General features: G+C 48.4%; 1 protein-coding gene, 1 non-coding gene and 1 pseudogene across 2 annotated transcripts; 2 read left to right on the top strand and 1 right to left on the bottom strand.

The window, feature by feature from the left end:
* Positions 1-3,020: 3,020 nt before the first annotated feature.
* LOC147341028 (large ribosomal subunit protein P1-like) lies at positions 3,021-6,469 on the bottom strand (annotated as a pseudogene).
* A 5,425-nt stretch (positions 6,470-11,894) lies between these two features.
* On the top strand, positions 11,895-14,259 carry RPL10 (ribosomal protein L10). Its single transcript, XM_086389497.1, has 6 exons — positions 11,895-11,941; positions 12,683-12,741; positions 12,840-12,947; positions 13,147-13,285; positions 13,811-13,973; positions 14,052-14,259. Exons 1-6 carry the CDS (start codon positions 11,919-11,921, stop codon positions 14,202-14,204), a joined length of 645 nt encoding a protein of 214 aa, XP_086245623.1. The 5' UTR covers positions 11,895-11,918; the 3' UTR covers positions 14,205-14,259.
* Positions 13,631-13,765, top strand: LOC147341027 (small nucleolar RNA SNORA70). The gene has a single exon (XR_015159993.1). It is a non-coding gene; the product is annotated as a small nucleolar RNA SNORA70 (small nucleolar RNA).
* Positions 14,260-14,504: the final 245 nt, after the last annotated feature.

The raw sequence follows: 14,504 nt of genomic DNA, 5'->3' as shown, positions 1-14,504 counted from the left end.
TCAGCAGTCAGTTCTCAGTTTGTATTGCTAGCCTTCGTTGGTGTGGGTCAGCCACAGTTGTTCAAGCCTTCACCCACTGTTGCCTGTTTCCACTTTTAGGTTTCTAGAAAAAATCTGCTTTGAACATTTGTATCCAGGCTTTCCTGTGGTCAGAATTTTCCGTTTCTTTGGCATGAATGCCCAGCAGTGCAAGTGCTGTGTCCTAAGGAAGTGGACGATTAGCCTTAGAAGAAACTGCCAATTTGCGTTCCACTGTGGCTGGACCATTTTATCTTACCACCCTGGATATTTTTAAAGCACATAATTGAAGATTTTTACAAAACATTGTTTTAGGCAAGACTGTTAACAATTCTGTTTCTCACCTCTAACTATATTCTTCTATGGGATCACCTACATAGTTCCTCACTCAGGTTAAAAATACACACACCCTGTATATTCAGTGTGATTTTTAACTAGCAATAATATATCTGCAAAAGTCTTCCTTCTCAGTACACAAGTCTAGCTCATGTCATCTCTGGCCACAAGGTATTGAACAGAACACATGTACTATAGTTTACATAACAAATCCCCAACAGATGTATTATTACTTTTTCTGTACTTCTTGTTTGTTTGTTAGCACCTCTGAAGATTTGTAAATCTCCCTCCGGATGTTACCTTTAAGTGTAACTACCAGGTCAAAGCCATTTTGCTTTTTTGCATTTCTTTTCCATGGGGATGGTCTTGATGCCTGTCTGGGGAGGCCTTACAAATAGCTGTGAAAAGAAGAGAAGCAAAAAGCAAAGGGGAAAAGGAAAGATATAAGCATCTGAATGCAGAGTTCCGAAGAATAGCAAGAAGAGATAAGAAAGCCTTCTTCAGTGATCAGTGCAAAGAAATAGAGGAAAACAACAGAATGGGAAAAACTAGAGATCTCTTCAAGAAAATTAGAGATACCAAGGGGACATTTCATGCAAAGATGGGCTCGATAAAGGACAGAAATGGTATGGACCTAACAGAAGCAGAAGATATTAAGACCAGGTGGCAAGAATACACAGAAGAACTATACAAAAAAGATCTTCACGACCCAGATAATCACGATGGTGTGATCACTCACCTAGAGCCAGACATCCTGGAATGTGAAGTCAAGTGGGCCTTAGAAAGCATCACTGTGAACAAAGCTAGTGGAGGTGACGGAATTCCAGTTGAGCTATTTCAAATCCTGAAATATGATGCTGTGAAAGTGCTGCACTCAATATGCCAGCAAATTTGGAAAACTCAGCAGTGGCCACAGGACTGGAAAAGGTCAGTTTTCATTCCAATGCCAAAGAAAGGCAATGCCAAAGAATGCTCAAACTACTGCACAATTGCACTCATCTCACACGCTAGCAAAGTCATGCTCAAAATTCTCCAAGCCAGGCTTCAGCAATATGTGAACCGTGAACTTCCTGATGTTCAAGCTGGTTTTAGAAAAGGCAGAGGAACCAGAGATCAAATTGCCAACATCCGCTGGATCATCAAAAAAGCAAGAGAGTTCCAGAAAAACATCTATTTCTGCTTTATTGACTATGCCAAAGCCTTTCACTGTGTGGACCACAATAAACTGTGGAAAATTCTGAAAGAGATGGGAATACCAGACCACCTGACCTGCTTCTTGAGAAACCCCTATGCAGGTCAGGAAGCAACAGTTAGAACTGGACATGGAACAACAGACTGGTTCCAAATAGGAAAAGGAGTTCGTCAAGGCAGTATATTGCCACCCTGCTTATTTAACTTATTTGCAGAGTACATCATGAGAAATGCCAGGCTGGATGGATCACAAGCTGGAATCAAGACTGCTGGGAGAAATATCAATAACCTCAGATATGCAGATGACACCACCCTTATGGCAGAAAATGAAGAGGACCTAAAAAGTCTCTTGATGAAAGTGAAAGAGGAGAGTGAAAAAGTTGGCTTAAAGCTCAACATTCAGAAAACTAAGATCATGGCATCCGGTCCCATCACTTCATGGGAAATAGATGGGAAAACAGTGGAAACCGTGTCAGACTTTATTTTTTTGGGCTCCAAAATCACTGCAGATGGTGACTGCAGCCATGAAATTAAAAGACGCTTACTCCTTGGAAGGAAAGTTATGACCAACCTAGATAGCCTATTCAAAAGCAGAGACATTACTTTGCCAACAAAGGTCTGTCTAGTCAAGGCTATGCTTTTTCCTGTGGTCATGTATGGATGTGAGAGTTGGACTGTGAAGAAGGCTGAGTGCCGAAGAGCTGATGCTTTTGAACTGTGGTGTTGGAGAAGACTCTTGAGAGTCCCTTGGACTGCAAGGAGATCCAACCAGTCCATTCTGAAGGAGATCAGCCCTGGGATTTCTTTGGAAGGAATGATGCTAAAGCTGAAACTCCAGTACTTTGGCCACCTCATTCGAAGAGTTGACTCATTGGAAAAGACTCTGATGCTGGGAGGGATTGAGGGCAGGAGGAGAAGGGGACGACAGAGGATGAGATGGCTGGATGGCATCACTGACTCGATGGACGTGAGTCTGAGTGAACTCCGGGAGTTGGTGATGGACAGGGAGGCCTGGCGTGCTGTGATTCATGGCGTCGTGAAGAGTCGGACACGACTGAGTGACTAAACTGAACTGAACTGAACCAGGTCAAAACCTATGGCCATTTACCATGTTTATTGATACTAAGCAGTTTCCTCCCCAAAAGACCCTGATCGGCATATAGCAGGGCTGTTAGCCCTGTGTTCCACGTGTTGCAGAGATTTTCTCTCAGTCTCTCTCTAAAGAGCTCAGCTTTTTATTGAATGTGTTATTACTAAAGTGAGTGAAGTTGCTCAGTCGTGTCGATTTTTTGCGACTCCATGGACTGTAGCCTACCAGGATCCTCCATCCATGGGATTTTCCAGGCAAGAGTACTGGAGAGGGTTGCCATTTCCTTCTCCAGGGGATCTTCCTGACCCAGGGATCGAACCCGGGTCTCCCACATTGTAGGCAGACACTTTACCATCTGAGCCACCAGGGAAGTTACTACAGAGGTTTAGTCAAAAAGAGCAAAGCTCATGTCATCATCAGAGTCCTCAGATTCTTTTTACTTTGTTCTACTTTCTTCTCCTCAGCTGGGGCTGCAGTGGTGGAGGGGGCAGGACCTTATGGTGGCGCAGTACCAGTTGTCGGGACAAGTCCACCAGCCCCCACATGGCAGATGAAGCTGCCGATGCTGACACTAGCCAAAGCCTTTACAAACAAGGCTGGCCAGAAAGGGTCAACATTTACACTGGCTGCTTTAACGAGGGCACTGATCTTATCCTCTGTGACCATCACCTCACTAGGCAGAATGAGGGCCGAGTAGGTGCAAGGAAGCTCTGAGACAGAGGCCACAGTGTGGGCGAGTGCTCGGTGGGGCTGCTGGCTTGGTGCCAGTCGCCAGATGAAGTGAGGGCCTCACCCCAAAATGGCCTTGGCTTTTCAGAAGGACAGAGCAGCTTAGGGGCCGCGTAAGAAAGGATCTCTCTTTTTTGGCTGCGCAGCATGGCATGCCAGATCTTAGTTCCCAGACCAAGAATTGACTCGAGCCCGCCCCCTGCAGTGGAAGCATGGAGTCTTAACCACTGTACCGCTGTGGGATTCCTGTCTCTTGTCTCAAAAGACTAGGCCGGCTGGTTTCAGAAGTCGAGAAGTTACAAAATTTTATGTGACCAAATTATTACACTCTGGATTGATGATTTCTGGGTTGTGTATCTTGGGCACAAAGTTGTCCTGCCTCAAGTGAGGAGAGTCATGTGACTCGGGGCAGAATTTCTGAGTTCCCACACCCAATGCTTCGTGGACCCAGGCTGGCTGATTCTTGCTGTCTGCTGGCCCCACTACTGTGTGTGTGTGTGTGTGTGTGTGGGTGTCCTATGATCTCAGGCTAGGTAGGCCGGGACTGGGGCCAGTGCCTCTCAGACACCCAGCCTCTGCCCCCGTGGGATGCCAGGTCAGTTGGGGAAAAGACGAGGAAATGCGTACTGAGAAGAGTGTATTATATTATTTAAATGCATACGTGGCCCGCAGGTGAGCAAGCGAGATCCATGGGGAAAGCACAGATAAGAACCGAGAATCCACCTAAAACCAGTGCTCTTGAAAGGTCACCTGCATGGTACGAAGGAAGGACAAGGCTGTAAAAGGAACTGGGTCCATCCCAGCATGCGTCTGAGTGAGAAGACCGGTCCCCATCATCTGCAAGCAGGGGCTTCCATCCCTCTGCCACAGACAGTGGGGCTTCAGCAAACCACTGGCTGAGGGAGGCTCCCCCCACACCCCCAGCACTGTGGTTGTACTGCTGGGGTCCTGACAGAGCGGATGGTCCCAGAAGGGACGCCTAACCCCTGGCTTCCCACTCAGGACTCCCAGAGGGCCAGCTGAAGACCGGTCTGCGATCTCATGTTGAAGACACCACCCATCCTCATGGAACGCTGGCAGGTCCCTCAGAGAGAGGAGTGGCCCTGTTACGTCCCCAGGGCGTTACTGTCAGAGACCAGATGATATAATTTTCGGTAAGGGCTGGGAGTGTCTGCTACGTGCCTGGACTCATCCATCCCAGACATGTGGCGGCTCTAGGAAGTCGGTAGCATGTCACCCCCTTCTCCAGATGAGCAAATGAGGACACGAAGACTTGAGCAGCTTGTTCTAAATCTCTAGCTAGCAGAGGGAAGGGTGGATAGGGACATTGACCCATCCACTGACCTCCTTTTGCAGGCTGTAAAGTGAAGTGAAAGTCATTCAGTTGTGTCCAACTCTTTGTGACCCCATGGACCATACAGTCCATGGAATTATCTGGGCCAGAATACTGGAGTGGGTAGCCTTTCCTTTCACCAAGTGATCTTCCCAACCCAGTGATCAAACCCGGCTCTCCTGCATTGCAGGTGGGATTCTTTACCAGCTGAGCCACCAGGAAAGCCCAAGAATACTGGAGTGGGTAGCCTATCCCTTCTCCAGAGGATCTTCCCGACCCAGGAATCAAACTGAGGTCTCCTGCATTGCAGGTGGATTCTTTACCAACTGAGCTCTCAGGGAAGCCCTTTTGCAGGCTACACTCTCCATTTGGCTCCCAAGGAGGTTCCTGGGGCATTGTATCGCACATCAGCTTGTCTTGAAAGCATTGGAGGTGAGTCCCAGTGAATATCCCTGGGCCTTGGACCAGTTTATAAAGGAAGGAGGTGAGAAAGAGAAACACCTGTACTCTTGTGCCTAATCGGGGGGACTTTGAAACAGACTGACAGTACCTTTGAATTCTCATGAGATCAGGGAGCGGTTCTCATGGATATTTACCAGTCGTCTGCATTCCTGTGATAGAAGGCTACTGCAACTCCCCCAATCTTCACTGGCCTCCAAGACACCAAAAGAGACACACATGGTGGGATGTGGGAGGGAGGTTCAAGAGGGAGGGGGACGTATGTATACCTATGGCTGATTCATGTTGATGTACGACAGAAACCAACGCAGTATTGTAAAGCAATTATCCTCCAATTAAAAATGAACTTTAAAAAGTAGATACACAAGAAGGAATCATAAAGATAAGACGAATTCTAAAAGTCTAGGTGGATTTGAAAACCAACTTTAGACACTAGAAACAAAACCACAGTCTTTGAAATAAAAATTTCAACTGATGAATCAAACCACAGATAGACAGATGACTCAGAAGATGACAAGGCAGTGATGTGGAAGAGAGATGGGCTGGTCTTCGTGGCCCCTCATCCTGGGCGGGCTTCCAATGACATCAACCCCTTCCCTTCTTGCCCTGGGTCTGGGGTGGCAGCTGCTTCCTGTACTCGCTGCGTGCCTTCAGCCCTCTGAGCCATCCCTGAGTGATCACCTGGGCTCAAGGCTCCCATGACCTGTGGGGGTCTCAGCAGTCACCATGCTGCCCCTGCACTCGACTGGGGTGAAGGGCCAAGGGCAGCAAGTGCCCGAGGTGCCAGAGCGGCTGCTATCCTGAACTGTCATGGAGGGAACACCGGGAACCAAGGCTGGGCTGTGCGGTGACTGCAGTGTCCCTGGGAGGAAACTGACAAGGACACCTGCCTTAGCTCTCGGCTCAGGTCACAGGATGACAGCCACAGCTCTTCCATGGCAGCCTGCAAATTCCCCTGTGCCTGCAGGGCTGACGGGGCTGGAAATCAAACACAGCATTCCACCATGTCAGTTGCAGAATCCCCAGGTTGCCTGAATTCCCAGCCTCTCTGCATTTCCTAGGTGAAAGGCACAGTGCTATGTGAACGAGTGGGACCTTGAAACTGAGACTCAGGATATCTGGCTGCCCTCGGTGGAAGCTCACAATTGGCAAGCCCTCAGTCCCCCAGAGCCTCCCTTGCTGATGGAAGTAGCTTGTCCGGTCGTGTCTGGGAGGCTGGTGTTCTGTCCTTTGAGGACTGTGTCATTACCTCACCTGGTGCCGATGCCTTGCAAGGGGACACTGACTGTCCTCCAGACCCTCTGCCACCACATCCTGTTGCCATGAGACTTATAAGTGGGGTCCGATTACTGCATGATTGAGGGGACAGACACAAAGTCTGACACTTCAGGAAATAGCTCATACATCAATAAATATTTCCCAGACTTCACTGCTATCTACCAGCTTAACTTTATTTGGACATTTGTGGTAAGAGCTTCTCAGGGAGTTCGACTCAGTAGGTGAGCTGGGCCAGTCGATGAAGTGGATTAACTGATAGAGGCCTATTTACTAGAGGGTTCTGATTGAAAGCATCAGTATTAGGACATGCAGCTGCTGTGTAGTCTAGCACGCACTTCACATGGGTGGCTGACTGATACTTGGACCTACTGCTGACCTGCATTTCATAGGTTTTGATGCCAGAAGAGCCCTGACAGGAGGTGGAGGAAAGAATACAAAGGCTTCAGTACAGTTCAGTTCAGTCACCCAGTCGTGTCCGACTCTTTGCGACCCCATGGACTGCAGCATGCCAGGCTTCCCTGTCCATCACCAACACCAAGAGTTTGCTCAAGCTCATGTCCATCGAGTTGGTGATGCCATCTAACAATCTCATCCTCTGTCGTCCCTTTCTCCCGCCTTCAATCTTTCTGAGCATCAGGGTCTTTTCTAATGAGTCAGTTCTTTGCATCAGGTGGCCAAAGTACTAGAGCTTCATCTTTAGCATCAGTGCTTCCAATGAATATTCAGGACTGATTTCCTTTAGGATGGGCTGCTTGGATCTCCTTGCAGTCCAAGGGACTCTCAAGAGCCTTCTCCAACACCACAGTTCAAAAGCATCAATTGTTCAGTGCTCAGCCTTCTTTATGGTCCAACTCTCACAACCATACATGACTACTGCAAAAACCATAGCTTTGACTAGATGGACCTTTGTTGGCAAAGTAACATATCTGCTTTATAATATGCTGTCTAGGTTTGTTATAGCTTTTCTTCCAAGGTGCAATCATCTTTGAATTTCATGGCTGCAGTCACAATCTGTAGTGATTTTGGAGCCCTCTAAAATAAATTCTGTCACTGTTTCCATTGTTTCCCCATCTATTTGCCATAAAGTCTTGGGACCAGATGCCATGATCGTTGCTTTTTGAATGTTGAGTTTTAACCAGCTTTTTCACTTTCAACAAGAGGTTTTTCAGTTCCTCTTCGCTTTCTGCCATAAGGGTGGTGTCATCTGCATATCTGAAGTTACTGATATTTCTCCCGGCAATCTGGATTCCAGCTTCTGCTTCATCCAGCCTGGCATTTTGCTTGATGTACTCTGCATAGAAATTAAATAAGCAGGGTGACAATATACAGCCTTGATGCTGGATATTGACAATATATTCCTTTTCCAATTTGGAACTAGTCCATTGTTCTATGTCTGGTTCTAACTGTTGCTTCTTGAACTGCATACAGATTTCTCATGAGGCAGGTAATGTGGTCTGGTATCTCTATCTCTTTTAAAATTTTCCACAATTTGTTGTGATCCACACAGTCAAAGGCTTTAGTGTAGGCAATAAAGCAGAAGTAGATATTTTTCTGGAATTCTCTTGCTTTTTTGATGATCCAGTGGATGTTAGCAATTTGATCTCTGGTTCCTCTACCTTTTCTAAATCCAGCTTGAACATCTGGAAGTTTTCAGTTCACATGCTGTTGAAGCCTAGCTTGGAGAATTTTGAGCATTACTTTGCTAGTATGTGAGATGAATGAAATTGTGCAGTAGGTTGAACATTCTTTGGCATTGCCTTTCTTTGGCATTGGAATGAAAACTGACCTTTTGCAGTGCTGCAGCCCTGCTGAGTTTTCCACATTTGCTGGTGTATTGAATGCAGCACTTTCACAGCATCATCTTTTAGGACTGGAAATAGCTCACCTGGAATTCCATCACCTCCACTAGCTTTGTTCATAGTGATGCTTCCTAAGGCCCACTTCACTTTGTATTCCAGGATGTCTGGCTCTAGGTGAGTGATTGCATCATCATGCTTATCTGGGTCATTAAGACCTTTTTTGTACAGTTCTTCTGTGTATTCCTACCACCACTTCTTAGTCTTCTGCTTCTGTCAGGTCCATACCGCCTCTGTCCTTTATTGTGCCCACCTTGGCATGAAATGTTCCCTTGGTATCTCTGATTTTCTTGAAGAGATCTCTAGTCTTTCCCATCCTATTGCTTTCCTGTTTCCTTGCAGTGATATTGAGGAAGGCTTTCTTACCTCTCTTTGTTATTGTTTCAAACTCTGCATTCAGATGGGTTTATCTTTCCTTTTTTCCTTTGCCTTTCGCTTCTCTTCTTTTCACAGCTATTTGTAAGGCCTCCTCAGACACACATTTTGCCTTTGTGCATTTCTTTTTCTTGGGGATGGTCTCAATCACCGCCTACTGTACAATATCATGAACCTCCATCCATAGTTCTTCAGGCACTCTGTCTATTAGATACAACCCCTTAAATCTATTCATTTGTCACTTGTACTGTATAATTGTAAAGGATTTGTTAGGTCATACCTGAATGGTCTAGTGGTTTTCCCTACTTTCTTCAATTTAAGTCTGAATTTGGCAATAAGGAGTTCATAATCTGAGCCACAGTCAGCTCCGGTCTTGTTTCTGCTGACTGTATAGAGCTTCTCCATCTTTGGCTGCATTGCTAGCAAAGTAATGCTCAAAATTCTCCAAGCTAGGCTTCAACAGCACGTGAACCGAAAACTTCCAGATGTTCAAGCTGGATTTAGAAAAGGTAGAGGAACCAGAGATCAAATTGCTAACATCCACTGGATCATCAAAAAAGTAAGAGAATTCCAGAAAAACATCTACTTCTGCTTTATTGCCTATGCTAAAGCCTTTGTGTGGATCACAGCAAATTGTAGAAAATTGTTAAAGAGATGGAAATACCAGATCATCTTACCTGCCTCCTGAGAAATTTGCATGCCGGACAAGAAGCAACAGTTAGAACCAGACATGGAAAAACAGACTGTTTCTAAATTGGGAAAGGAGTACGTCAAGGCTGTATATTGTCACCTTGCTTATTTAACTTCTATGCAGAGTACTTCGTGTGAAATGCCCGGCTGGTGAAGCAGAAGCTGGAATCCAGATTTCCAGTAGAAATATCAATAACTTTAGATATGCAGATGACACCACCCTTATGTCAGAAAGCCAAGAGGAACTAAAGAGCCTCTTTGTGAATGTGAAAGAGGAGAGTGAAAAAGCTGGCTTAAAACTCATCATTCATAAAACAAAATTAATGGCATCCAGTTCCATCACTTCATGGCAAATAGATGGGATACGTTGGAAATAGTGACAGACTTTATTTTCTTGGGCTCTAAATCACTGCAGATGGTGACTGCAGCCATGAAATTAAGAGACATTTGCTCCTTGGAAAGGAAGCTATGACAAACCTAGACAGCATATTAAAAAGCAGAGACATCACTTTGCGACAAAAGTCCATATTGTCAAAGCTATGGTTTTTGCAGTGGTCATGTATGGATGTGAGAGTGGACCACAAAGAAGGCTGAGCACCGAACAATTGATGCTTTTGAACTGTGGTGCTGGAGAAGACTCTTGAGCGTTCCTTGGAGTCCAAGGAGACCCAACCAGTCAATCCTAAATGAAATCACTCCTGAATATTAATTGGAAGGGGTGATGCTGAAACTGAAGCTCGAATCCTTTCTCCTGATGCGAAGAGCCAACTCATTAGAAAAGACCCTGATGTTGGAAAAACAGGGCAGGAGAAGTGGGTGACAGAGAATTAGATGGTTGGTTAGCATCACTGACTCAGTGAACATGAGTTTGAGCAAACTCTCGGAGACAGTGGAGGACAGAGGAGCCTGGCATGCTGCATCCCATGGGTTTGCAAAGATTCAGACATAAGTAAGTGAACAGTATCAACTGTTCCAGCTCTGCCTGATGTATACTATACAACCCTAAATGTTCTAGTTCTCGGAGCCAAAAACCTGAGTTGAGCTGCCCCCACGGATAGTCATATCTCACCCCATTTCCAGAGGTAAGGCCTCTGGATGGAATGAGAGATCGTGTTTCCTGAGAAGGACCCCGTGCCACAGCTGGAAGTGCACACAACAAATCTTCCCACGCCTTCCTAGAGGACCCATGCACTAAAGTGACAGGTTGCCCTGGAGAAGAGGTGCGTCCCATCTGTCAAGCGACATGGGGACGCCTTCAAGACTTCCTTACTTTCCTGCGTCCTCACCTCTAGAAGGCTGGGCACCTCTGGCAGACGTTTAGATCCCTGGTGGTAGGAGCATTAGCTTTGCACACTTCTCTGGATATTATCCTTGGGTTGGTGGGGGAAGGATCCGTGCTTTATCTGTAAACATTTCAAAGGCACACTCAGGAGGTGCTGGAATTCAGTGGGCAGGGAACAGAAAGAACTACATCGGGGCTGTGTGTGTTTGGGGGCGGGGCGGCGGGGGCGGGGGGGCGGTGAGTACCAGATTCTGGGCCCCGGGAGTGTGGAAGATCCCAGGAGTACTGATCAAGGCAGCTCTCGGGGGCCAGGACTGGGGCGCAGCCCAGGACTGACAGTGTTCCTTTGCCATCTTAAGGGGATCACCAGCTTCCTTTCCCCTTCTCCAAGGCACCCTGCGGAGAACAACGTCTCATTTCTTGCAAGGGACAGGGTAGGCCTAACGGTGCTCAGGTGGGGTCTCCTGAGCTCTGGATCTTGGTGGCGGCTTTTCCTTGGCCTTTCTCGGAGGAAGGCGCAGACCACCTGGGGTCGGCGATGGACCCCTCTCCCGCCCTGGGTCTTCAGAGAAGGGAGACTTGGGTACTGCTCGCGGACAAGTGGGTTCAAGATTCTTCGTTTGGTGGGGGGCGGGGGCAGGGGCGGGCTTCCCGCTCGGCCTCCAGGTCGACAAAGGAATGCAGGCTGAGCCTCCAGCCGGGCGCATCCCCGCCGGGCTCTGGGGCACCGGGGGAGGCAGAGAGGGCTTGTCCCAGGCTCCGCGATGCCCGGGAACATGCGCGCGGCCGCCGTGAACCCCCACTTGAGGGTACTTCTTTCAACTCTAGGAACATAACGTCCTTCACAGTTACGGCAAAGCCTCGGGCAAGAGCTCTACGCCCAAGATGGCCAGCCGGAAGCTGGGTTCTCGCGCCGATGTGGCGAAGCCCCATTCGCCAGCTGGCTGCCCGCGGTTGGGAGCCCAGCCGCCTTCTCGGTCTGCGCATGTGCTCAGCTCCCACCGCACGCAGGCGCAGAGCATCGCTACATCTATGGTCCGGAAGTCTGATAGAGCGTCTACGCGCCCTCGCCTGGACTCTATGGTTCCTACGCGTGAAGATAGGCTGTCTATATAAGACCTGCGCAGGCGTGGGAGCGCCTCTTTCCCTTTGGCACGGTGAGTAGTCGCGGGCTCTGGTTTTGGCTGTGCTCTTGCCATTTCTGTCTCCTAGTTTAATACCTGTGTTCGACTTCTTTTCTGACTTTGTTTCATTGTAGCCACTGAAGATCCTGGTGTCGCCATGGGCCGCCGCCCCGCCCGGTGGTGAGTGCTACTCTATGTTTTTTCGCTGCTGGGAAGCGAGAGGGAGAGCCATTTAACCGTTAAAAGCAACAGTGGGGTGGGGTCTCCCTGGTGCGGCTTTTCTGTCCTGGGGACGGACTCTGCGTATTCCCTGAGACATTCCGGGTCACTTGAGGTCTTCCCCCATTTTGTTGTAGTGGTGGATTGACCCAATTTTGTATACAACGGCCCCAGTATAGGGGTACAAGCGATGTCTACCTTGTATCCCGCTCTCTGGACTTGAAAATTCGCCAGCTTAGTTTCCTCTTGGGGCCTCTGTGTACCATTCCCGTCTTATTTCCAGGCGACGTGTGATGTGGGCGCCTCGGATGCCAAGGGCAATCCCGGAAAAGTGGTTTCAGCTGCCTCGGCCCTACAGGGGGCGCCAGGAGCCCTTCACATGGCTTGGAGGCGAACTTAATGCCACGTGCTCCAAGGTCCATTTAGGTGGATGGGTTGAACTGTGCTATTTTATATTTAAACCGAGAAAGTGCGTTTCAGAATGTGAGCCTTAAAGCAACGTTTAAAGCAACAGGATCGAGGATGGTATTTTATTTTTTAATCTCCTGTCATGGGTAACTTGAGTTTTGGCTACATCTTGCTTTAGCGCCCATTTCCAGTAAATGAGACCAAGCTTGGAGATTAACATGTGTCAAGCTCTCAGCGTGCATGTTGTAGAGCTCGTTTATGAACCCTGGCTAACCTGAGTCGTTTTCCCTGCAGTTACCGGTATTGTAAGAACAAGCCGTACCCAAAGTCTCGCTTCTGCCGAGGTGTCCCTGGTAAGTAGGGGCAAAGCTCCCAAACTGGTTTGGGCCCGGTGACCTAGTTGCTCATGGAACTCCCACACTAAGCAAGGTTGTCTTGTCTTTTTTTCCAGATGCTAAGATTCGCATCTTCGACTTGGGGCGTAAGAAGGCCAAAGTGGATGAGTTCCCACTCTGTGGCCACATGGTGTCAGATGAGTATGAGCAGCTCTCCTCTGAAGGTGAGGCAGGCTTCCTTGTCAATGCTGCCCGGTTCCTTGTGTGTGCGCCCCCCCCACCCCAGCCAAACCTGGAAGTCACTGCACTGAAATGACCAGCTTATTAATCACAAGTGCCCAATCATTAGCCTCTTTGCTAAACTCATCCCACCAAGACAGAGAGCCATGGTTAATGCTTCTGTGGCATTTTGTCTTCCCATAGCCCTGGAGGCTGCCCGTATTTGTGCCAACAAGTACATGGTGAAAAGCTGTGGCAAAGATGGTTTTCACATCCGAGTGCGGCTCCACCCCTTCCATGTCATCCGCATCAACAAGATGTTGTCTTGTGCTGGAGCTGATAGGTGAGCTGGATCCTGAGACCTGTACTTTGGGCTTGATGATTTTGATCAACCAGGGCAGAGAGGTGGCCCCATAGAGATTGACCCACAGCAAAGCCAGGCCAAAGGGCTAGTAAGTGGACCTCAGTGGACACTGAACAACCCAGAGTCCAGAAAGAAGCTCAAAAGGCATCATGGCTCTGGGCAACATAGAGCAAGTTGCTCATGTGGGAATAGCTTCTATTTGCACCTGATGACATAATCTGCAAGCAAGCAGGTGGCTGGGGTAGTCATAGGTCAGTTGGCTTTCAGAGGAGCCCAATGGCACCTTGCAGGGACTCTAGCTAGTCTGTTTTTTGGTTCTCTTCTTCGCAGCCAATTAAGCCGACTGTGCTCTTTTCCCTATGGGGGCCCAGTGTGCAATGGCTGCAGATAGCAGCCTCCTTGGTAGTGTATGCAACCTGTTGCCTGTACAGGTTGCCCTAAGGGACCTTGGAGACAACTCTTTCTAGTGGGCATTCATGACTGGCCTGCTGTTTCCCAATCTAGACTCCAGACAGGTATGCGCGGTGCCTTTGGAAAGCCCCAGGGCACAGTGGCCAGGGTCCACATTGGCCAGGTCATAATGTCCATCCGCACCAAGCTGCAGAACAAGGAACATGTGATTGAAGCCCTCCGCCGGGCCAAGTTCAAGTTCCCTGGCCGCCAGAAGGTAAGGAGCATTGCAGCCTGGGTCTCCCCTTTGCTCCTGGCCTCAGGGCCCATGACTCAGTTGTTTGTCTCTCTGTAGATCCACATCTCTAAGAAGTGGGGATTTACCAAGTTCAACGCGGATGAATTTGAGAACATGGTGGCAGAAAAGCGACTCATCCCAGACGGCTGTGGGGTCAAATACATCCCTAATCGTGGTCCCCTGGACAAATGGCGGGCCCTGCACTCATGAGCATCAGTGCTGTCCCCTCCTTAATCATGCTCACCAATAAATGCTATTTCCTGTCCATCTGTCTTTGCATCTAGATTCATGGGGGGGTGGGGAACTGGAAGCCCCAAGGGTCACTGTCATTTCAGAAGACTGACAAGCCGGCCAGTTGACAGTAAGGCCAGTGAGGTACATGCCTTGACCCCAGGCAGTAGGTTCTGAAGTCCCCACACCTGTACGTGGAGCACTGAGAAGCACACACTCTGGATCATGGAAAAGGGCTTGTGGTCTAATGTTGGCCTCAGGCTGCTGTGGAACCTCACC

This window comes from Bos grunniens, chromosome X (assembly GCF_055505025.1).
Source record: "Bos grunniens cultivar Pamir isolate PY7600 chromosome X, Bosgru_T2T1.0, whole genome shotgun sequence".
In the NCBI taxonomy this organism is placed as follows: Eukaryota; Metazoa; Chordata; class Mammalia; order Artiodactyla; family Bovidae; genus Bos; species Bos grunniens.
Note: the sequence above shows the minus strand (reverse complement) of the source record. Positions and strands in the feature narration are given on the sequence as shown.